This window comes from Plecotus auritus, assembly GCF_963455305.1.
Source record: "Plecotus auritus genome assembly, chromosome: 7".
Classification (NCBI taxonomy): Eukaryota; Metazoa; Chordata; class Mammalia; order Chiroptera; family Vespertilionidae; genus Plecotus; species Plecotus auritus.
In genome coordinates, this window is record NC_137774.1 from 71,433,445 (window position 1) to 71,456,545 (window position 23,101).

Consider the following 23,101-nt stretch of genomic DNA (forward strand, 5'->3'; position numbering starts at 1 on the left):
TATCATGCTGTACAACTTAATTTATACATAGTCCAATTTTTAAGTCAGTAAAAAAAGCCCTGGCCAGGTAGCTCAGTTGGTAGAGCATTGTCCTGGTATGCCAAGGTTGTGGGTGCAATCCCCAGTCAGAGCACATACAAGAAGCAACCAATGAATGCATAAATAAGTGAAATAGCAAATCGATGTATCTCTCTTTCTCCCTTCCTCTCTCAAATAAATTTGTAAAAAAGAGCTTATTTGAATACTTTCAATTTGACTTTATCAGAAAGTCATGGAAAACAAGACCAGAAGAAAGTACACACAAAAGCCGTGACAAAATAAAAGCAGCAGTCAAGATGGGTAAGAAAACTGCTAGCCTGGCAAAAAAGACATAATTTCATCTAATAGTTGAAGGTCTGTGAGGCTCTCAATGTCAAGAGTGATGTGAACTCTTCTTAAGTTTTCATGAGGCATCCCACCCTCCATTCCACATCTGCCCCGACCTGAGAGCAGAGCTTGGTACCTGTGAATGATGCCCCTGCCATGCAAGTACTCTAGAGCAGACACCATCTCAGCTGTGTAAAAACGGGTGCACGTCTCATCGAATGAACCAATTTTGCGAATGTATTTAAGTAGTTCTCCATTTTTGGCATAACTAAGGCCAAAATCTAAATATTGCATAGTTAAGGAAGAATGCAAAAATCATTTTTAAAAAACTAACCTTAACCCAATAAAAAATTTTTAAATTAATGAAAACTGAAAGTACCTGTGGCCCAAGACTACTGCCCCTCTTCAAGTCAGACTCTGTCATGTTCAGACTCATGGCCAATGGGAATCCCAGACCCCAGCTCCAGGGTGAGGCCCAAGGATAAGTTTCTCACCAAGAACACAATGACATGAGCCTTTCAGCCCAAGTGACCCTTCTGAGATTCCACTGGCCCAGAAGGCACATGTGGCCCCGGTGAAGGGAAGCTGCTAGAGATTGCAGTCAAATGCCTCTTTGCAGGCTTCAGCCAAGGTGTGTGCATGGGAGTGGGGAGGGGGCGTGTTTCCATCATAACCCAGTCTCCACACCTGCACAATGTGTATACATTTACTGAGCACCAGCTGCATTCCACATGCTGCGCTAAGAGCCAATTCATGTAAAGGTTTCTCAAATGAACGCTCTGTTTCCAAGTATAAAGTGACAAGTTTTGTAAGAGAAATGCTGTTTTATTAACTTCTTGCTTCAATTTATTTATTAGGCACCCAATGGGGAGAGACTGGAAGAACACTGTCATCTTTCCTCTGGACACCACTACATTGTGATATGTTTTATATCTATTTTCCATTTTCCAAAGAGGACTAATGGTTGCAAAAATAAATGGATCCCATATAACTTCTTCCTCCTAGAAGCACCAAACATATGTGCCTATTAATAGAAATCTACAGGTACTTCACCATTGGCAGCTAGGGACAGGAAAGGGTTGGCCGGAGCTTAGGGTGTTCCATCTCGTTTCCGTTTGCCACAGTACTACCATTCCCACCAAGAAGGAGCCTGAAGCTGCAGTACAGTGAGGGCAATCCCAGGAGGAAGGGACCAACCACCAAGGCTGCCCAAACCTGCTCTGAATCCAGCCCCACCTGTGACCACCCAAGCCCTTCTAACCAGGACATCTAACCGGAACCTGAGGCAAAAAACAAACCTTACTTCTGAGGAATTCAAAGGGTCTCAACCAGGCCCCCTTCCCTCCTTGTCCTGCTCTGCCCCCTCCACAGGGAAGGCTATAGATTCTGGCTTGCCCGAACCCAAGTAGGAGCTCAGCACTGCCTGGGCAGGTGGCCTCACCTGGACTAGCCAAGGAGCTTCATCAGTTAGGAATGCCATCTCCCAGGAGCCTACATTCCACAGGGGCTCAGCCACAGCCACAGTAACAGCACCTTTTCCTGCTTCACGGGGTCTGCTTCTTGCCTGAACATCCTCTGTGTTCCTATTTCCTATTTAAGAGATACTTCTAGTTCTGTGCTCAACTGTGAAGCTAAGGTGATTGATAGGTTTTGAATATAACAGATGTTAAGGATCACAGCTCCAAGCCCATATTCCCTCCAACCACACACATTTCTCATCCTCCAGAAATACTTTTTCAGATCTCATTGGTCCATTTCCCATACTACCTCCTTCAGCAAAGCCAATGCCGTAGAACACTGAGGAAATCTGTTCTAGTGCATGAAGTGGGTACATTCCCAGAAGTATGAGCACAGATCAGGCCTTTTGCAGAGCCTGGTGAGCCCAAAGCCTGCGCTATGCAGAGGAACCTGGCTCAGAGAGATTAAGCAACCCAACTGATTCAAGGTGACAAAGCCAAGGAAGGACAGGACTAAAGCCCAGCCTCTTGAGGCCTAGGTGCACTGCTCCTGTCCTCAAGCTGCAAGAGGGGACACACAAAGATGAGCAGGTGGGGGATGGAGGAAGAATGCAGGCTAGCTGAGTAACAGCCTCTGAAACCCCTCAACCTCCATCCCTGCAGGAGGGAAATGCATCACTGCAGCCTGGGAGGAAGGGTGGGCTTGAGCTCAGCAGTGTCTTGGAGCTTGGCTCCCTGTCCAAAGCCCTGGTTTCCAGGCTGCAACAGGGATGTCACCAGGCTCTGCCTTGCCTGTCCTGAGGGGAGTTTGCCCCTGCAGTCACTCCAGTGTCTCCTCAATGTGTAAATTATGGCTAAAGGGAGTGTGGTGTGCATATTGGGGCTTTCTTCAGGCAGAGTGTTTCCTTTTCTTTCTCTCTTAATACAATGTATGCCACTAAGGATTTCAACTTGAGGTAGAAGTCCCTCTTTCACTGCTGTCAGAGGTAAAGCAAGCCCTCACAGCCTTCACAGGCATTGGAATTTGCCTTAAAATTTAAGAGTAACAGTTACCACTGAACCAAGTCCCCTAGAGTCCCCTCCACCTGCATTGCTCTGGCCAATCCCATCTAAAATTAGACAGCAAGCTCACTCATCTAGACTCTGAACCACCTAATCGCACCTCACATGGCCTTTGGAGAAGATAAAGCCAGGTATGTGCGATCTGTTGGAGCCCCCAACCAACAAGACACATTGTCTCATGGGCCTACAGAAAGCCCAGGCCTGGGCCTCCAGGAAATCTGGCAACCAGAGATCCCCACAGGCTCCAGGAGCACAGTCACATGGGTCCCAGGGAGCACAAGGATCAAAGGGTCAAAGTGGCCCCAGAGGTGAGAGAGACACAGAACAGACATGAAGAGGACCCTTCAATGTCCTCAGGAAGCCATTAATGGCTGCTGCATGGCATGACAACAAAGAGATAGGGACAAGAAGTGATGGAACCAGGTGGAGAGACATTCTATAACACCTAAAAAAACACCAATGAGGAACCCCCTCCCCACCTCCCATACCTTTGGCTGCTAGACCACTTTATTGCCCCCCTTTACAGAGAACCCGCTAGGAAGAACCTGCCCTGTGCGCTGTCTGACTTCCTCACTTCTCCCAAACCCTCCTCCTACTTCCAAACTGCCACTAACAATGACAACTTGCACCAGGGCCGATCCATAGGTGAGGCCCTTGCCCCATTCACTTGACCACTTGGCAGCATCTGGCCTGGCTGCAGCACCCTTCTTCAGAAACCATTTGGTACTGTAGCCCCTGGGTCTCTATCCGCTCATCTCACTAGCAACACCTCCTCCCCCCTGCCTTCTAAAAGAGTCCCTTCCAAGTGCCAATCTCTGTGAATGTGGGTGGCCCAGGCTCAGGCCTAAGACCTTTTCCCCTTGTTGAGTGCCCTTCAGTGGCTGGCTAGCCTGTTAAGGCAGTCCTGACTCCTCCCTGAGCTCTGCTGGCAGTCACCCAGCAGCCCACTTGGCCCTCTAGCAGCTAGCAACTACATATGTGTCAAATGCCAATGCAACATCCACTCCTAGCCTGGCCTCTCTCCAGTCTCTTCCAGCTCAATTACAGCACCACTGTGCATCCAGGTTCTGAGGTCCACCCCTGAGAACCACCTTGACTCAGTTCTCCCTCGCCCGTTTACTTGTAAGAACCTTCACTGAAGCAGCAGCCAGAGTGAACGGCTGCCTTGCTGGAGACCTTTCTGGGCTCCCTGCCACACTCAGAAGAAAATCCAAAATTCTCATCAGGCCTCTGAAGCTCAAAGAGCTGACCCCTACCAAGCCTTTTCGCTCCATCTACACATACATGCTCCGGTCCTCACCCAGTGCAGGTCTCTGCCTGACATTGTCAAATAGGACCACCAAGCTAAAACAGTAGCATGCTCCAACATTCCCTTTCCTGGCTTTTACTACTCTTGGTCCCTTAGGCATTGATCACCTGTTACCTAACTCTTGCATGGAAATTTAAGGTCCCCGAAGACAAAGCCCTTATCTCATTTACCAGCACACTGCCATCACCCAGCATTCACCAAAGACTTCTCAATAAACAAAAGAACAAATTCAGCTGACAGCTGATGAAGCCAGAAAATGGTGTTAAAAGGGGAACAGGACTGAGCAAAGTTTTAACCCAGAAGAACCTGTGTATAGAGAGGGAGGGGAAAGGAAGCCTGAACCGATGGGAATGGAAGATAGGGAAGGCAAACTCTCAGGCACTGGACCAACTTTGGAAGTGGTGTGGTGAGGGGAAGGGATTCTGGAGACCTTGAAGACAAGAGGAAAAGAACAAATACAAAGACTGAGGTTTAAACCTGAGCAAGCTCTTAACCAACTCCAGTTGACAGTCCAACCTCTCTTGGTTGAGTAGAAACCAAGAGCGTCTGCTGACATTGAGAACAGTCATAAGGCAAACAGAGGCTGAGGGAAGTCTTGGTTTGGAAGAACTACAGTAAAGGGACTGAGAAGTGAGGAAATACTGGCCAGTCTGTCTACATGATGGGTAGGCTCAAGATAAGCTGCATGACATAGACATGTGGTCCACCCTGACTGCCATGGTACCCTGCCTCCCTTATCCCCAAGCAAAGGTAAAAGAGTTAGAGAAGTCAGGAAACATAAGATGCCCTCAAACAAAGCAAAGAATCAGTGAGTATGATATCTCTGATGGAGATGCAGTTGCAAAGCCATGAACAGCCAGAAGCACTGGGTGATCAGAGATTTTTTAAAAAGGCACTGAGAGCAGACTCCATAGGGAGCAGGAGGAGGGAGGTTGGAGACCCCAGGGAGAGGACAGCATCTATGTACAGGGAGAAAGGGTTTGGACTCCTATGGGTCACTCCCTGAACTTCTCACCTGGGGGCTGAGCCTGGTAAAAATGTCCCTTCCAACCAAACCCCACATGCCTGAGCCAAAGAAGTCAGATAGTTACCACCTTCTAGGAGCCCCAGGTGCCCAAGATCATTCTTCCTCTCTCACTTCCCTGCTTTGAGCACAGGACTTGACACCTGATAGATACTCCAAGGATGCTCGTAAGAGGAATGAGGGAAGCCTTTGAATAAATGTATAGCAACCACGGGGTTAAAATAATAAAAATCCTTTATATACAATGTTTATCGATAAAAAAAATGAAAAAATGTTTGTGATGGTCTCCCATAAAGTAACCCCAGGGGGCCACAGCCATGCTCTGAATTCCTTTGTATTTAGAATATACAGCCCTTTTCCTTTCCAGGAGAAAGGACTACTTGCAAAAACAACAATGTTGTCATGATGCCAAACTAATAGGGGTCACTGTGTGATTTCAGAACGCTTTGACTATTCAAAGGATACACAGCTTTTCATCATCCTGAAACGTGAAGTAAAGTTTAACAAAGAAGGGGTGATCCAGGCGCGACATCACGTCTCTCTCTCTGGTTACATACGGGACCTTGTTCTCTTTGATAATGTGACGTTTCTCTAGAATTTTAACTTAAGGTAAGAGAGAAGCAAGTTACTATGATTTGAAACGGTAAGAAAACACTAAAGACACAACTCATAAAGTTCAAATTTTTGGCATAAATTTAAATTTTTCACATAACGTGGCTACTGGCTTCATAGTCTCTAAGACAGACCAACAGTGTCCTCTCCTCTAAAATCAGCACAGAAACCCCCAAGCGCTGGGCAGTGCCGAGTGCCCATGTGCCCAGAAGTGTACTGTCCCTGCATCCCAGACAAAGATTGCTGGAGTTAGTACTTACTAGCATATTCCCTTGAGGTTGCCAGTTCTCGGGCCAGAACAACCTGGTTTGGGAAGAAAAGGGAGAAAGAGAAAAAAAACACACACTAAATGTAACCAGGGCATTGAGTCTCACAAGTTACCCTGCAACCAATCACACAGGCTACCCTACCCCACCCCCATTGTAAAATTACATTTAAATATTTTTGGTCCTGTGCTAACAAATATAGCTGAATGTCAATGACAAAGTTAATTCATTACAAGAGTTAACAGCAAACACATATCTCTCTCTACTGTTTCCAGAAGGTTCTTCATCAGCTGCCAATAGTCCCCATTGTGCAGTGGAATGTGCAGGAACATCTAGACCTGTGTCACCCTCCCCAAAAGTAGGAAGAAGCAACAAATAATACCTCCACAAGTAGGTATTAGGAATGTCTTAAAAATAACTTTAAAAATATGTCCTCAGTATATGTTCATTGCAAAAAGTCACACTGTATTTAGGCTTTTTCAAATAATTGTTACCATACATCTCATTTGATGCTGCTCTCAGATACCATAAATACCATCTCTGCTATCAAGGGCACAGGAAACGAAATCACCAGTGGCCTGCGGACAGTGCCTCCTGGGAGTCCTACACCCTCATCAGAAGCGCAGTCACATTCCAAGCTGTGTCCTCTCTGTGGTACACCTGAGTCTGGTGCTCAAACTCTGTTTGAGGGACAGAGTGCCAATGGGGCATCGCACAACATGGAAAAGGCCTTTCTACACACGGAAACCCTAGGTGCAACCTAAGCACCAACTTCCAAATGCCTAATGAGCCCAGTTTGACGATGTACTGGGTGGCCCCCACCACTGCCAGCTGGTACAAACATCTCTTCAAAGATACTTGCAGGGGGAAAGCCCGAGGACCAGAGAATAGATGAAAACCTGCCCAACTCCTGGGGTATCCCTGGGCCTTCTGGGAAGACCTCAGGAGGCCACAGCCGGGTTCATCTGGCCCCTGAGTGTGAGTTAAATGCCAGTATAGAATTCTTCACCAGACTCAATCCTGGAAAAGTACTGTGTGAAACGCCCTGCAGTCATTAAGGATGAGGTTGGATTGTACATACTCAAGTGGAAAGATCTCAAAGATCTTTCCAGAAGAATGTACCTATGTGGACTGTTCTCACACGCTGGGGAGTGATGGGGGAGAACTGCTTATGTATTTATGCAATATTAAATTTCTTCACAGGATTAGCACTAGCTATGTAAGTAAAAAGAACTGTTAAAGAGTATTAATATTTAAATGGAAACCTTTCTGAAGGAGATAGTTATGTCATCTTTCTGTTGTGTGTGAATTCAGTATTTCACATACAGGTTTCCTTATGGACACAGGGCAGGGAGTGCCCCTCTTCCATAGGACATGACTTGACACTGCGCCGCCGCCCCCCCGCCCCCCGCCCCCCACCACTCAGGCTGATTACAGAACTAATCTGGACGTCAAGATCAGCCTCAGAAAGCCAGACATGGAGGAATTTCACAAATAAGTCCTCATTTTCCAGTCAAAATAAATGCCCAATGAAGTAAAGTTGAGAAAGGAGAGAACTCTTCTTTTACTGGACCACTGTAAGAAACCATGCAGAATACCAAGGTTCTCTTCAAAATAGCTTCGTCCTCCTAAAAGGATCTGTAAGTACCATAAGGACTGGGGATTATCCTCACAGTTGAAGTGTTTTTGTTTTTTATTAGTCCTCACCTGAGGATAATTTTCTATTGATTTTTAGGGAGAGTGGAAGAGAGAGGGAAAGACAGAAACATCGATGTGAGAGAAACACATCGATTGGTTGCCTCCTGCATGAGCCAGGCCGGGGAGGAGCCTGCAACCAAGGTATGTGCCCTGTGACCGGAATTGAACCTGGGATCCTTTGGTCCACAGGCCAGTGCTCTATCCACTGAGCCAAACAAGCTAGGGCTGAAGGTTTTTATTCTAGGACACAATTCTTTTGTAATTTAAACAAAAACTGCTCATTTTAAAAAATCTAAATCAAAAGTATAAAGGGAGTCTTGGCCGGTTTGGCTCAATGGTTAGAGTGTCGGCCCCCAGACCAAAGGGTCCTAGGTTCAATTCCCCGTCAAGAACATGTACCTCGGTTGCAGGTACCCCAGCCCCAGTAAGGGCACCTGTGAAAGACAACCAATTGATGTGTGTATCTCACATCCATCTTTCTCTCTCTTGTTTTTTTTAAAAAATATATTTTTATTGATTTTACAGAGAGGAAGGGAAAGAGATAGAGAGTTAGAAACATTAATGATGAGAAACATCAGTTGCCTCCTGCACTCCCCCTACTGGGGATCGAGCCCACAACCAAGGTACATGCCCTTGACCGGAATCCAGGACCCTTCAGTTCTCAGGCCAATGCTCTATCCATTGAGCCAAACCGGTCAGGGCTCTCTCTTTCTTTTTCCACTATCTAGAAATCAATGGGAAAAAATATCTTCAGGTGAGGATTAAAAAAAAAATGTGTAAGGACAGCAAAAATTAATATTAATTAAAACGTTGAAAACATAAGTGAGCTATAATATTTCATGTTCTTTGCATTTTGAAATATTTCATAAATGTAAAAAGAGAAAAGGAAAACAAATTTCACATAAGGTTTCTTCACAAAAGCCAGGCAAGGAAGACTCATTGTTCAGAAACCCTGCTGCATTAGGGGCCTCAAGCACCACCCTGCTGTGACCATAATGCATGCTGAGCCCAGCTTGGAGACCATGGGAGCTATCTTTTTATGAAGGTACAGATTGAGACTGTGCACCCCAGCTGGAGAACAAGTACTCCAGCCTCCACCAAGCCTGCAGCAAGCCTGCAGCACTGCCATAGCCACATGGAGCTGACACTTCAACAAAGGAGCTGATTTGAACCTTCACTTCTTTGCTGCAAGAGGAAAAATACCATAGGACAGACACAAGGAGCAAAAAAGAGTTACCTTGAGTGTGACTTGACAGTGCCATGATAACATTTGTTTATAAAACAGAGGACACAGAATCTAGAGGCCAGCAGGTCTTGGTCTGTAACTCTAGCAAGTGTCAAGAATGTAAGGTTTTGTATATTTTAAAATAAAGGTTTTTAAATGTTTCCCCCAAAACTCTGAGAAGATACGAATATCAATACTAACTTTAAAAAATATATATATTTTTATTGATTTCAGAGAGGAAAGAAGAGGGAGAGTGAGACAGAAACATCCATGATGAGAGAGAATCATGGATTGGCTGCCTCCTGCATGACCCCCACTAGGAATTGAGCCCACAACCCGGGCATGTGCCCTTGAGTGGGAATCGAACCCAGGACCCTTCAGCCCACAAGCCGACGCTCTATCCACTGAGCCAAACCAGCTGGGGCCCAATACTAACTTTTTAAAAAATGTATTTTTATTGATTTCAGAGAGGAAGGGAGAGAGAGAGAGAAACATCAACTATGAGAGAGAATCATTGATCGGATGCCTCCTGCACACCCTCTACTGGGGATTGAGCCTGAAACCTGGGCATGTGCCCTGACCAGGAATCGAACCATGACCTCCTGACTCAATTCAACCATTGAGCCACACTGGCCAGGACCAATACTAACTTTTAATCTAAGGAACAGAAAAGCTTCCCAGAGTCTTGCCAATGTGATACAAGGACATGAAATGTTAGTCACCTGCTGATGCCTGGTTTGAATAAAATGAACTGCCATTTAATAAAAAACAAGATCAAATGATGCCTTTTAAAGCTTGCAACTACAAAATCATGGCTTAGATATTTTAGCCACATGATCTACTTGTGGCCCCAAGTCACCTTCAGAATAGGAGAGGAACCCCCAGAGGCCTGAAACCCTCCTCCGGGGAAGAACACCACCTTGTATCAGGTTCTCCCAGTTCTGAGCCTGGAAGGTCAGCCTATCCAAGGAAAACATGCTTATTCAACAACAGCAGCATGTACTCACTGTTGAAAAAGATCCTTCACCAAGAATTTTCCCAAATTTGAAGTCTTCTGGCCGTTTCTTCCGAGGCTGTGGTGGTGGCTGTGCAGCATGTTGCAGTGAGTTGGTACTTGGTCGGGACTCAGCCGCAGTGCTGTCCATGGTGGGGCCCTGCCTGCTACCACCGCTGGGAACAACAGGGGCCGTGCCGGAATCAGTCTGGGTCCTCACCATTGATGGGGATGGGCAGGAACATAACACCACGCTGGACTGAATAGGAATGGTGTCATACTGGTGGACCCAGGAAAAAGAGATTAAGACTCAAAGCAGCTCTTCTTAAACGCATGAACTCAAGTGTTGACATTGTTGAAACACAAACACAAAGTACAGACAGGCTATCTGAAATTCTGCCACATGGCTCATGCTACCTTCCTCTCCCAAGTCCCTTCCCTGCTCAAATCCCAGCCCTCCCCGTCTTGCTTTCCCAAGAATTCTACCACCCAGTACCAATCTGCCCTCCTCCTCCTTCCTTAGCACTATATGAGTTTCCAACACACACTCCCAACCCCACTCAATGGCCAATTAGCCTGCCCATCACTGCCCAGCTTAAATACCATCTGCAGCCAACCCTTGTTCAAAAAGAAAAGTCAGTCCAAACCCTATGACCACAGTATATATTGTTTCAGAACCCCTGGCCCTGTTCACCCACCCATAGCTGATATAAGACTGGATACATGTGAAGGCACTCAATTAGGGCTTGAACAAACAGACTGGCTTGAGACTGCATCCCACAGCCAAATAGAATGTTAACCACGCATTCCTGGAACACAGAAGCATAAGTTAATGGAAAGAAGAGTCCAAGAATTGCCAATTACACATAAAAGTTATAGTTGATAAAAAATAAACTTAACAAAGCAAAACAATAGTGGCGTAATCGGTTAACAGTAACTGATTTAGAGCCAAACTGCCCTCTACACACCAAACAAACTGAAAAACTTAATTTTAAAAATTATTCAATGTGATCCCTATTAAAATTCCAACTGGTTTCTTTGTAGAAATTCACAAGCTGATTCTAAAATTCATATAGAAATTCAAGGGAGCCAGAATAGCCACAACAATCTCAAAAAAACAAAACAAACAAACAAAAAACCCAAAGTTGGAGGACTCACATGTCCAGATTTCAAAACTTACAAAAAATCTATAGTAACCAAGACAAGATGGTACTGGCAAAAGTATAGGCACATAGATGAATAGAACAGTGTCTAGAAATAAACCCTTACATCTACTACCACCAACTGATTTTTGACATGGATGCCAAAACCCTTCAATGGGAAAAAAACAGTCTTTTCAACAAATGGTGCTGGGACAACTGGATATCTACATGCAAAAGAATGAAATTGGATGCCTTTCCCAGATCATATACCAAATTTAATTCAAGTGGATCAAAGATCTACCTGTAAGAACTAAAACTATAAAACTCTTAGAGAAAAATATAGGAAAAATATGAAAAAATTTTCATAACCTTGGCATTGGTGTCTAAGATATGAAACCAAAAGCACAAGAAACAAAAGAAAAAAAACAGGGAGAAACCAAGATGGCGGCACAGGTAAACACCTAAACTGCTGCCTTGCACAGAAATTTCAAAACTACAACTAAAAGACAAAACGGACATCATCCAGAACCACAGGAAGGCTGGCTGAGTGGAAATTCTACAACTAGAAGGAAAGAGAAAAACACACTGAGACTCAGGAGCTGCAGGAGGCAGAGGTACTGAAGCACGCGCGGAGAGGACTGGCAACTGAGTGCGCAGCTGGCTTTCTCAAGCAGGAGGGAGACAAAAGCTCCCGACTGAGCTGAACTCCAGTTCCGGGCGAGACTCTGGGGACCCAGACTCATTCGGGGAGAAACTGGACCTGTCTGGCAGTGGGCGGAACTCGAGGGTGGCTTTCTCTCAGAGGTACTTGCAGCGATTACCGAGGGACACTGAGACACAAGGGCCTATTAGGGTAGGGCTGACGGGAAACCAATGCTGTCTGCTCCACCCCGAGACTCCGCCCCATCCAAGCTGAGCACAGATTTTGCAAGTCTTATCTCATAAGGGTGTCTCCAGCACAGAAGTTCTCCCAGCGTAGACACAGCTGATCCTCACAACCAATTGGCCTGGAGGTCAATTCCTCCCAGTGATACCAACAACAATCAAGGCTTAACTACAACAAGACTGTGCACACAGCCCACAAAGGGGTGCACCAAGAGTGTCCACCTCAGGTAACTGGGGAAGCTGAGCCACTGGGCCCTATAGGTCACCTAGCACACAAGGCCACTCTATCAACTCAGGGAAGCAGCCAAAATGTGGAGACAAAGAAACAGGTCACAAATGAAAGAAATGGAGGAAAGCAAATGACTGGATATAGAGTTCAAAACCACGGTTATAATGTTTTTCAAGAATTTTCTGGAAAAGGCTGATAAATTTAGTGAGACCCTCGAGGATATGAAAAAGGACCAACTAGAAATTAAGCATACACTGACTGAAATAAAAAATATTATACAGAGATCTAACAGCAGACTAGAGGATTGCAAGAATCAAGTCAAAGATTTGAAATACAAAGAAGCAAAAAACACTCAACCGGAAAAACAAAAAGAAAAAGAATCCAAAAATATGAAGATAGTGTAAGGAGCCTCTGGGACAACTTCAAGCGTACCAACACCAGAATTATGGGGGTGCCAGAGAGAGAGAGCAAGATACTGAAAACCTATTTGAAGAAATAATGACCGAAAACTTCCCCCACCTGGTGAAAGAAATAGACTTACAAGTCCAAGAAGCGCACAGAACCCCAAACAAAAGGAATCCAAAGAGGACCACACCAAGACACATCATAATTAAAATGCCAAGAGCAAAAGACAAAGAGAGAATATTAAAAGCAGCAAGAGAAAAACAGTTACCTACAAGGGAGCACCCGTACAACTGTCAGCTGATTTCTCAACAGAAACTATGCAGGCCAGATGGGAGTGGCAAGAAATGTTCAAAGTGATGAATAGCAAGAACCTACAACCAAGATTACTCTACCCAGCAAAGCTATCATTCAGAATTGAAGGGCAGATAAAGAGCTTCACAGATAAGAAAAAGCTAAAGGAGTTCATCACCACCAAACCAGTATTATATGAAATGCTGAAAGGTATTAAGAAGAGGAAGAAGAAGAAAAAGGTAAAGATAAAAATTATGAACAACAAATACATATCTATCAACAAGTGAATCTAAAAATCAAGTGAATAAAAAAATCTGATGTACAGAATAAACTGGTGAATATAATAGAAAGGGAGTGGACTGACAATTCTCAGGGGCAGGGGGGAAGGAGTGTAGGAAGTGCTGGTGAGACTGGACAAAAATCGTACACCTATGGATGAGGACAGTGTGGGGGTAAGAGCAGAGGGTGGGGTGGGAACCGGGTGGAGGGGAGCTATGGGGGGAAAAAGAGGAACAATTGTAATAATCTGAACAATAAAGATTTATTAAATTTTTGTAAAAAAAGAAAAGAAAAAAACAGGTCAAAGGGACTTCATCAAAATTAAAAACTTCTGTGCTTCAAAGGCACCATTAAGAAAGTGAAAAGACAACCCACAGAATGGGAGAAAATATGTGCAAGTCATATATCTGATAAAGGACTTGTAGCCAGACTATATAAGGAACCCTTACAACTCAATTTAAAAAACCACACATACAACTTTAAAAAATAGGCAGTGGATTCGAATAAACATTTCTCCAAAAAAAGAAATACAAATGGCCAATAAGCACATGAAGATGCTCAACCTCACCAGACATTATTGAAATGCAAATCAAAGCCACAATGAGATTCCATTTGAACCCACTAGGATATTTAGAACAAAAAAGACAAATAATAAGTTAATGGGAATGTAGAAAAATTGGATCCCTCACACATTGCAGCTGGGAATATAAAATGGTGCAGGCACTTTGGCAAATAGTATGAAAGTTCCTAAAAAAAAAAAAAAAAAAAAAGAGGTACCATATAACCCAGCAATTCCATTACTTGGTATATACCCAAGAGAAATGAAAACGCATTTATTCATAGCAACATTACTCATATCAGCGCCAAAAGATGGACACAACCCAAATTCCATCAACAGATAAATGGGTAAACAAAACATAGTGTAGGCATAAAATCAAATAGTACACAACCATAAAAAGGTAGGAAGTATGGACCTATGCTACAACATAGTTGAAAATGGAAAGCATGATGCTAAGTGAAAGAGACCAGGCATAAAAGGCTACATATTGAATGATTCAAGTGACATAAAATGTCCAGAACAGGCAAATCTATAGTAGGTAAGTGGTTGTCAGGGGCTGGGAGAAGGGGAGAATGGGGAGTGACTGCTAATGGTTCTGGGGTTTCCTTCTGGAATGATGAAGATGTTTTGGAATTGGATGGTGGTGATGTTTTCTGTGAATATATTAAAAACCACTAAATTATACACTTTAAAGGAGTGAACTGTATGGTATATGAATTATATCTCTATGAGCTATTATAAAATACTAGAGGCCTGGTGCACAACATTCGTGCAGCACTGGCCTACGCCTTCTTGCAGTCCAGGACCCCCCTGGGGATGTCCCCCAAGGGGTCCTTAGCGCTGCCACAGAGGCGGGAGAGGATCCCGCCACCATCGCTGCACTCACCAGCTGTGAACCCAGCTTCTGGCTTCTGGCTGAGCAGTGCTCCCCGTGTGGGAGTGCACTGACGGCAAGGGGGCAGTTCCTGCATTGAGCGTCTGCCCTCTGGTGGTCAGTGTGCATCATAGCAACCGGTTGTTCTGCCATTCGGTCGATTTGCATATTAGGGTTTTATTATATAGGATAGTTGTATCACATATGACTGCATTAAATTATAATAAGAACTCATTCAAATCTCTAAATCAATGAGGACACATAGGTAATACCTTAATCAATAAAGAAATTAAAATGTAAAAAAAAAACAACACACAAATCTCTAAATCACCAAGACTTTTTTTTTTTTTAAATATATTTTATTGATTTTATACAGAGAGGAAGGGAAAGGGATAGAGAGTAAGAAACATCGATGAGAGAGAAACATCGACCAGCTGCCTCCTGCACACCCCTTACTGGGGTTGTGCCCACAACCAAGGTACGTGCCCTTGACCGGAATCGAACCTGGGACCTTTCAGTCCGCAAGCCGACGCTCTATCCACTGAGCCAAACCGGTTTTGGCAAAATCACCAAGACTTTTAAAGAAGAAATAGGCAAGGAACAGGCACCAAAATACCTCAAGTAACCAAGAGATGAAAACATACACAGTATTCAAAGACAATTTAAAGCAACCAGAGCCCTGGCCAGGTACTCAGTTGGCTGAAGCGTTGTCCTGATATGCCAAGGTTGTGAGTTCAATCTCTGGTTATGCAAGAAAGCAACCAATGAATGCATAAATAAGTGGAACAACAAATCGGTGTTTGTCTCTCTCTTCCTTCCCTCTTCTCTCTAAAAATCAATACATAAAAATTACCAAAAAAAACAAACAAACAAACAAACAAAAAAAAAACACACATTAAAGCAACCAGAGGCAGCATGGTAAATTTTCAACTAGGGAGGATAAATTAATAGATAAGAATGATTAAATGTTTTCAATACACAGAGACACCCAATGCTGGCAAGTCTAGAATAAAGCAAGTATATTCCTACAAGTACAGCTGGCACCATAAACCTGTGATGCTATTATAATGTTTCTGGAAAGCAATTTGATAATTTGCCCATAAAGCGATAACAGAACAGTTGTCAATAGGATATAGAAATACGGAAAAAAAGTGGCTATAAATACAGTTAAAAATTTAGGTTGGAATTAAGAAAGGATTAGATAGCATCAAATCAGAAATACATAGAAGTTGTACCCACAACCATAAAGAAATATTTTCTAGCTCTGACCCTGAAGTGTTTTAACAGTGACATCATTAGCCTACTCACCACCAGATTGCTATAGAACAACATGAAGTGAACTCAGAGCACCCAGATCTGTTTCTAATAGTACTTCCCATTAAAAGAACCAGGAGAGCATGTGACTCCATGTCTTATAACAGAAGAAAGATAATTAGTATGATCCAAGAATCCCTTGCTGGGACTGGAAAGAAGGTGCCTTCACAAATTGTAGAAGTAGGAAAGCTGGCCCGTAGAGGCTGCTATTGGCCAAGTTGTGTTATAAACACTAAAAAGAGATCAGTTAAGTACAGCTAATTAGAATAAGCTAAAACAGGGAAAAATCATGAGTCTGTAACAATACATACAGGTATATCAATATTATAACATAACTGAATGCTTAATTTTATAAATTTGAATAGCTAAGGGAGTGGAGCCATACAAAGCTGTTCCTTGTATTGTGTATGTATTTGTTCATAAAGGACAGACAAAAATAATCCTCTTTCCACTTAAATAGGGAAGGGAAAAACAGAAAACTATGAAGAAGTCAGAGTCCTATAGAAACTGCACCTAGAACAGGAAAGACAGGTGGGCACAAAGTAATCAACAGTGTGCAGCGGGTGACAGCTCAGCCACCACAAGAGACGATGTTCATCTTGAGATGTGTAAAACACATAACAAAGTCAAAACCAAAGCTAGCCAGTACATCCTGTAACCCAAACACGATGAGCATGGAGGTGGGGAATGGAGGCAGCAGATGGCAAGAACAGGCAGGAGCCTAGGCAGTCCCGCAGTGCCATATAAACCTCGGCTCCATGTGGCAGGCAAGCTCAAGCAGGGTCACCCCAGAATACACACCACGTCCCTGTTCCCAACCAAGAACCCAACATAAGAACTTTGGAGCTGCACCACAGCCAAGAGGAGTCAGGCTTCTTTTACTTAAAGGTCTGCTAAGATCATTATAACTCCAGGCAAAGTATGAAAATATGAAGGAATTAACCAAACACACAGTATCAATGAAATGTTAGGAGAATATGACTAACTGACTTTGTAAAAAACATCTAAGAGAATCTGATATTAAATGAGGCAGCCAGCAGTACATATCCTCTAGCTGGAATGGGAGCCCAAAGTGCCACATTTACTTATGGAAAACTGCTGTTTTCTCCAATGCCTTATGGCTCTGCAGTAAGTCAAGTGTGCCTTATACATTTTATAAACACTCCATCTCACAGGAGGTGACAAAGGTTGGACCATGCTCTGAGGTTCAGTCAGTACTTTAATAATTTATCCCTATAAGCAAAGTATATAATCATAACAGAAGTACATTCAAAGTCAATTACTTACCTGGAGATCAGCAGAAACTTTTTATTTTTTATTGACTAAGGTATTACATATGTCCTTATCTCCCATTGCCCCTCCACTCCCTCACTTATGCCCTCACCCCCCTGGTGTCTGTGTCCATTGTTTAGGCTTATTAGTATATGCATGCATACAAGTCCTGTGGTTGATCTCTCACCCTTACCCCCACCCACCCCACCTTCCCTCTGATGTTTGATGGTCTGATCGATGCTTCTCTGTCTCTGGATCTGTTTTGGTCATCAGTTTATGTTGTTCACTGTATTCCACAAATGAGTGAGCATGTAATATTTATCTTTCTCTGACTGGCTTATTTCGCTTAGCATAATGCTCTCCAGTTTCATCCATGCTGTTGCAAATTGTAAGAATTCCTTCTTTTTTACCGTAGCATAGTATTCCATTATCGTACCACAGTTTTTTAATCCACTCATCTGCTGATGGGCACTTAAGCTGTTTCCAAATCGTAGCTAAATTGTACTGCTATGAACATAGGGGGGCATATATCCTTTCTGATTGGTGTTTCTAGTTTCTTGGGATATATTCCTAGAAGTGGGATCACTGGGTCAAATGGGAGTTCCATTTTTAGTTTTTTGAGGAAACTCCATACTGTTCTCCACAGTGGCTGCACCAGTCTGCATTCCCACCGCAGTGCACGAGGGTTCCTTTTTCTCCGCATCCTTGCCAGCACTTGTCATTTGTTGATGATAGCCATTCTGACAGGTGTGAGATGGTATCTCATTGTCGTTTTGATTTGCATCTCTCGGATGATTAGTGACTTTGAGCATGTTTTCATATGTCTCTTGGCCTTCCTTATGTCCTCTTTCGAAAAGTATCTATTTAGGTCCGTTGCCCATTTTTTGATTGGGTTGTTTATCTTCCTTTTGTTAAGTTGTATGAGTCCCCTGTAAATGGTGGAGATTAAATCCTTATCGGTGATATCATTAGCAAATATGTTCTCCCATGCAGTGGGCTTTCTTGTTGTTTTGTTGGTTTATTTTGCTGTACAGAAGCTTTTTATTTTGATGTAGTCCCATTTGTTTATTTTCTCTTTCATTTCCATTGCCCTAGGACCGTGGTCGGCAAACTGCGGCTTGCGAGCCACATGTGGCTCTTTGGCCCCTTGAGTGTGGCTCTTCCATAAAATACCACGGCCTGGGCGAGTCTATTTTGAAGAAGTGGCGTTAGAAGAAGTTTAAGTTTAAAAAATTTGGCTCTCAAAAGAAATTTCAATCGTTGTACTGTTGATATTTGGCTCTGTTGACTAATGAGTTTGCCGACCACTGCCCTAGGACAGTGGTCGGCAAACTGCAGCTCGCGAGTTTGCCACTCTGCTGACTAATGAGTTTGCCGACCACTGCATAAGGCATTACCCTTACCCAGAAGTTTTGACTTCAGGTTAAAGACATTAATACATTATTAAAATGTTTTTTAAGTGCTTTTCCCTAAGGCAGTGGTCAGCAAACTCATTAGTCAACAGAGCGGCAAACCGCGGCTCACGAGCCGCAGTTTGCCAACCACTGCCCTAGGAGCTGTATCAGTGAAGATACTGCTTCAGCCCTGACCGGTTTGGCTAAGTGGATAGAGCGTCGGCCTGCGGACTGAAGGGTCCCAGGTTCGATTCCGATCAAGGGCCTGTACTTTGGTTGCGGGCACATCCCCAGTGGGGGGTGTGCAGGAGGCAGCTGATCGATGTTTCTTTCTCATCGATGTTTTTAACTCTCTTTCCCTCTCCCTTCCTCTCTGTAAAACTCAATAAAATATATTTAATAAAAAAAAGATATTGCTTCGGCATATGTCTGAGATTTTGCTGCCTGGGAATTCCTCTAAAGCAGAAACTTTTCGTCCTCAGAGGCAGTGGTAAATGGGAAAGAGGTCAGTCACCAGGCTGAGGCCCATCAAGATCCATGATAGGCCTGGACTGTCCTCACCAGCTAGGCCAGCTACACTATGAGTGAGAGCTGTACACACAGAGCACTGAGCACTTCATTGGGTTCTCATTACACAGTCAAGGGGGAAATGCTCCTTGGGCTTCCAGGGCCATCCTTGAGTGCAGAGTCTCAGGCCCAGGACTGAAGAGAAGCAGGACTGTGTGACCTGAAGAAACACACGCGAGTGTAGGGAAGCAGAAGGAGTCAGAGATTCACACAGAGTCCTGAGCACTACAGCACTGCTGCAATCTACCTGGCCATATGCCTGCTAGGTGGCCATCACTGCCCCCACAGGATGGAGGAAGGAAGAACACTACCTATTTCTGTCATGCCCCTCCCCACCACACCTGTTTCCCACACACACACAAATGTGTAAATCAGATTAACATGGGCCTGTTTACAGGCCTCATCTAAACCTGCGTGCCCAGCTGTATGCCAAGCAAGACTCAAGGAAACAATGAAAGAGGCACACAGGACAGTGACAAATGTTTTTAATTCATAACTGACAAATGAACTACTGAATAAAATGTCAAACATGAAGTTTTTAAATAACAAAATGTGATGGATTGATTCATGGACCTGGAAAAATATTATTGTACATCACATGCTTCTGGATGAAAGACGATCCAGCAAAGGCACCAACGTATCTGTCACATAAAGGTTTTTGGCACAGTCCATTGCTTCTTCTCAGTAGGCAGAACCTCAACTCTGGGAGGTATCATAAGTGACATCCAAGAGCAGTGAGGAGTTTCCCAAAGGGTCAGCTTCAATGGCTGAAGAGATCAGACACAGCAGGCAGCAGGTGTCTGAGAGTCCACAGGAAGCAAGGGGTCACCGAAGACCTGGGTGTGACCACCATCAAACAGATAATCCTTTTCTCACTCTTGGAGGGCCTTGACACAAAGAAGATGGCCTCAGGAGCACTTGCCAAGACAAGTTGTCTTCAGCTCAAGTTTCCTGACTGCTAACTGAACAAGTGCCCAGGCCATGGAGAGAAGTTCCCCAAAGACAATGAGAAGGTTAAGTTTAAGGAGACTGGTTTATAAACATGTGTTTCTGAGAGCTTTCTTTTCCTTTTATCAAAGTGGTATCTTTGATTATTTTTTTTTAAAAAAAGAAGGTCTCCAGAACAGATCTTCAAAGGAGAGCACTACCTTAGAAAATGAAGGTTTGCACCCAATCCGGGCTAGGCCAACTTTGAATGCAGGTGCCAACCAGGTGGGCGGCCCTTGGTACTCCTCTGCCCATTCCCAGATTCCATGGCTGGACCTGACCCAATGTAGGGTCAGGAATGTAGGAAGACCCAGTGACTTGGAGCAGCACCTGGCCACCCACTAAGGAGGGACAAAGTAGAACATTGTGCTGGCTAAAACCTGCTCACTTCCTCTCTGACACCTATCCACACGTGAGGAAAGTAAGCGTCATGGACACCAGAGCAGATGAGAGAGGAGACAGAAGGTGAGACAAACACTGAGATTTGAAAAGGAAAAAGTGTTTTATTGTTACTGGTGGTGTTGGAGTGGCAGACAGTGAGACATGATTCAGGCAGAAAGAGCAAAAGAGATGGCATTGCAGAGCTGCCCTTCTCTCTGTAGAATTTAAGTAGCAGATGTGCTGCTTTGTGTCCACATATGTGGATGTAGAGGATTTCAAACTTGATGCTGCAGCAGCCCAGCCCCAAAAACTAGTCAGACCAAATGTGCTAACAAAGCTCCTTATTCAGGTGAGCCTGCGTATCCAGTACATAAGTGTGAGCCTCAGAATAGGCAATAGGCTATGTCCTGTGGCTACCCCCAAGCTGGGGTTCATTCTGGGAACTGCCAAGGCTATACTTCAATACAATCCATTAGGAGGGAGCCTCAGGAAGTTTGGAGCCCCTGATGCATATTTTATCCCAGTGGTTCTCAACTAGGGCAATTGTGCCTCCCTGACCCCAAACCTTGGCAATGTCTGGTAATATTTTGGTTGCCATAACTGGAGAAGGGAGAAAGTGTTACTGGCATTTAGTACATAGAGGAAAGGATGCTGTAGTACCCAACAATAAACAGGACAGTTCCTACGTAAGAGATCCTGATCTATTTTGTAGACTCTACCCTCCCTCCCACAGGAAGAACCCCACCAAGTGTTCAGTGACGACCCTCAAAGCACTCAGCAGTAGGGCAGGCCCTTTGTGCAGTGAGAACCTGAATCACCCCTCAGAGCAGTAAAGAGAAAGAAACCTAAGCACAGGGAGCTGAGATCCAGAGGTAGCTGCGGCAGGTTGAAAAAGGCATGTTTAAATATCCTAAGGCTGTGAAAGGGAAACAATAAGAAACTTACACCTGCATTGGTTGGGGGTACCACAGTGCAAGGAGAGAACAGGGAGCGTGCAGAGATACAGGAAGATGAGGAAGGTGGCCCACCAGTCAGGATGAGAAGAAGCAAGGAGAGGATGCTGGCAGCACCCATGGTCCACAAGCACCATCCCTCTCCACCTCGAATTCCCAGGACTCCGAGAGTCACCCCAGGAACCTCTCTAGCCACCCCCGCCTGCTCCACCCAGCTCAGCAGGCATATCTTGTTGTTTGCCACAGTTACAGCATGTCCCACAATTCCATATCCTCAGCCCTGGGGTGGTCAAGGGGAGCTCTGAGATGTTAACGTGCCCAGTGCAAGCAACTCAGGCCATGGAGTGACTTCTCTAAGAACACCTGACTCTTCAAAGCCACGGTTTTCCTATTATTTCATTAAAAAAATATATGCACTCATTTCATTGACCAGAGTTCCTTAAAAGAGGTAAATCAACTATGCTATTAACACAAATATTCAACAAACATGGCCACTGTGCCAGCCAGGGTCCCACGACACGGCCTGAGGCAAACAGGGTCCCTGCCCCTATGAAGCTACATCTTAATGGGGTGACAACCCCGACGTCATTTACAGAACTAGCTGGTTAGAGTTGTGAGGGTGGCTATCGCAGAGGTGGACGAGTGCTGGGGGTACAGAGCAGCCCCCTGGCTGCTGTGGTCCACAGCGTGGGTGGGTGAGGGGCTTGGAGGGCTGCAGTACTGTTCAGGGAAGGTGATGGAGGCTCAGATGGTGCTGCAATGGCCAGGAGAGAGATACTAATGTTCAGAAAGTGAAATGTAGGAAGAGCTAATCACGCAAAACTAAAAATGCTTTAAAGTTTTGCTTTCCTCTATGTTTCAGATTCAACACAGCAGCCTTCATGAGCCAGAAGGAAAAACCAGTCATTTTGAAATCAGCATCCAAGTGAGTATAGAAAGAACTCTGGAGTTTGGAAATGGCAACAATAGATGATCACACACACACACACACACACACACACACACACACACACACACCCTGCTTCTCCATCACATGCTTTATGTGAAATGGCAGGGCCTCCGCCAGCACCTCATGGCAGCTTCAATGATTTTAAGGCAAATGCGTGCTCGAGATCACACTGCTCTTATCCACTTCATCAACAAAGGTTCACTGAACACCTACTGTGTGCCATACATTTCTCCTGGGCACTGGAGAGACAGCAAAGAGCAAAACTGAGCCCATGACCTCAAGAAGCCCACATTTTAGTGGGGTAGAAAGACCCCCAAAAAACAGAACCAGATAACAGCTACAGCGTGTCATATGGTGATAATCACTGTGAGAAAAATACAGCAGGGAAGGGAGATGGGAGTATTTGGATGGGGTTGGTGTAAATGTACGTAAACAGAGAAGCCCTCACTGGGAAGGTGACATCTGAGGATGTGGGGAAAGCCCTAAGGACACCTGGGGAGAGCTTTCTCCACAGAGGACTAGCCAGTGCAAAGGTCCCAAGGCAGGAGCAGCTCTAGACTCACAGCGGGCCAGACTACCTCCAGACAAACCCCTGGGTGCCAGGCAG

At 44.5% G+C, this 23,101-nt stretch overlaps 1 protein-coding gene across 3 annotated transcripts in view; it reads right to left on the minus strand.

Moving 5' to 3' along the window:
* Nucleotides 1-23,101, minus strand: part of PDPK1 (3-phosphoinositide dependent protein kinase 1) — a 92,059-nt gene that overhangs the window by 39,166 nt on the left and 29,792 nt on the right. The window contains exons 2-5 of one of the 3 annotated variants that reach the window (XM_080681285.1): nucleotides 10,027-10,272; nucleotides 6,091-6,133; nucleotides 5,684-5,821; nucleotides 503-647 (exon numbers count right to left, since the gene is read on the minus strand). In XM_080681285.1, the coding sequence (XP_080537411.1) occupies nucleotides 503-647; nucleotides 5,684-5,821; nucleotides 6,091-6,133; nucleotides 10,027-10,272 (572 nt within the window). Of the gene's footprint in view, nucleotides 1-502; nucleotides 648-5,683; nucleotides 5,822-6,090; nucleotides 6,134-10,026; nucleotides 10,294-23,101 lie in introns of all 3 variants that reach the window. The other 2 variants (XM_080681284.1, XM_080681286.1) reach the window with 2 other exon arrangements.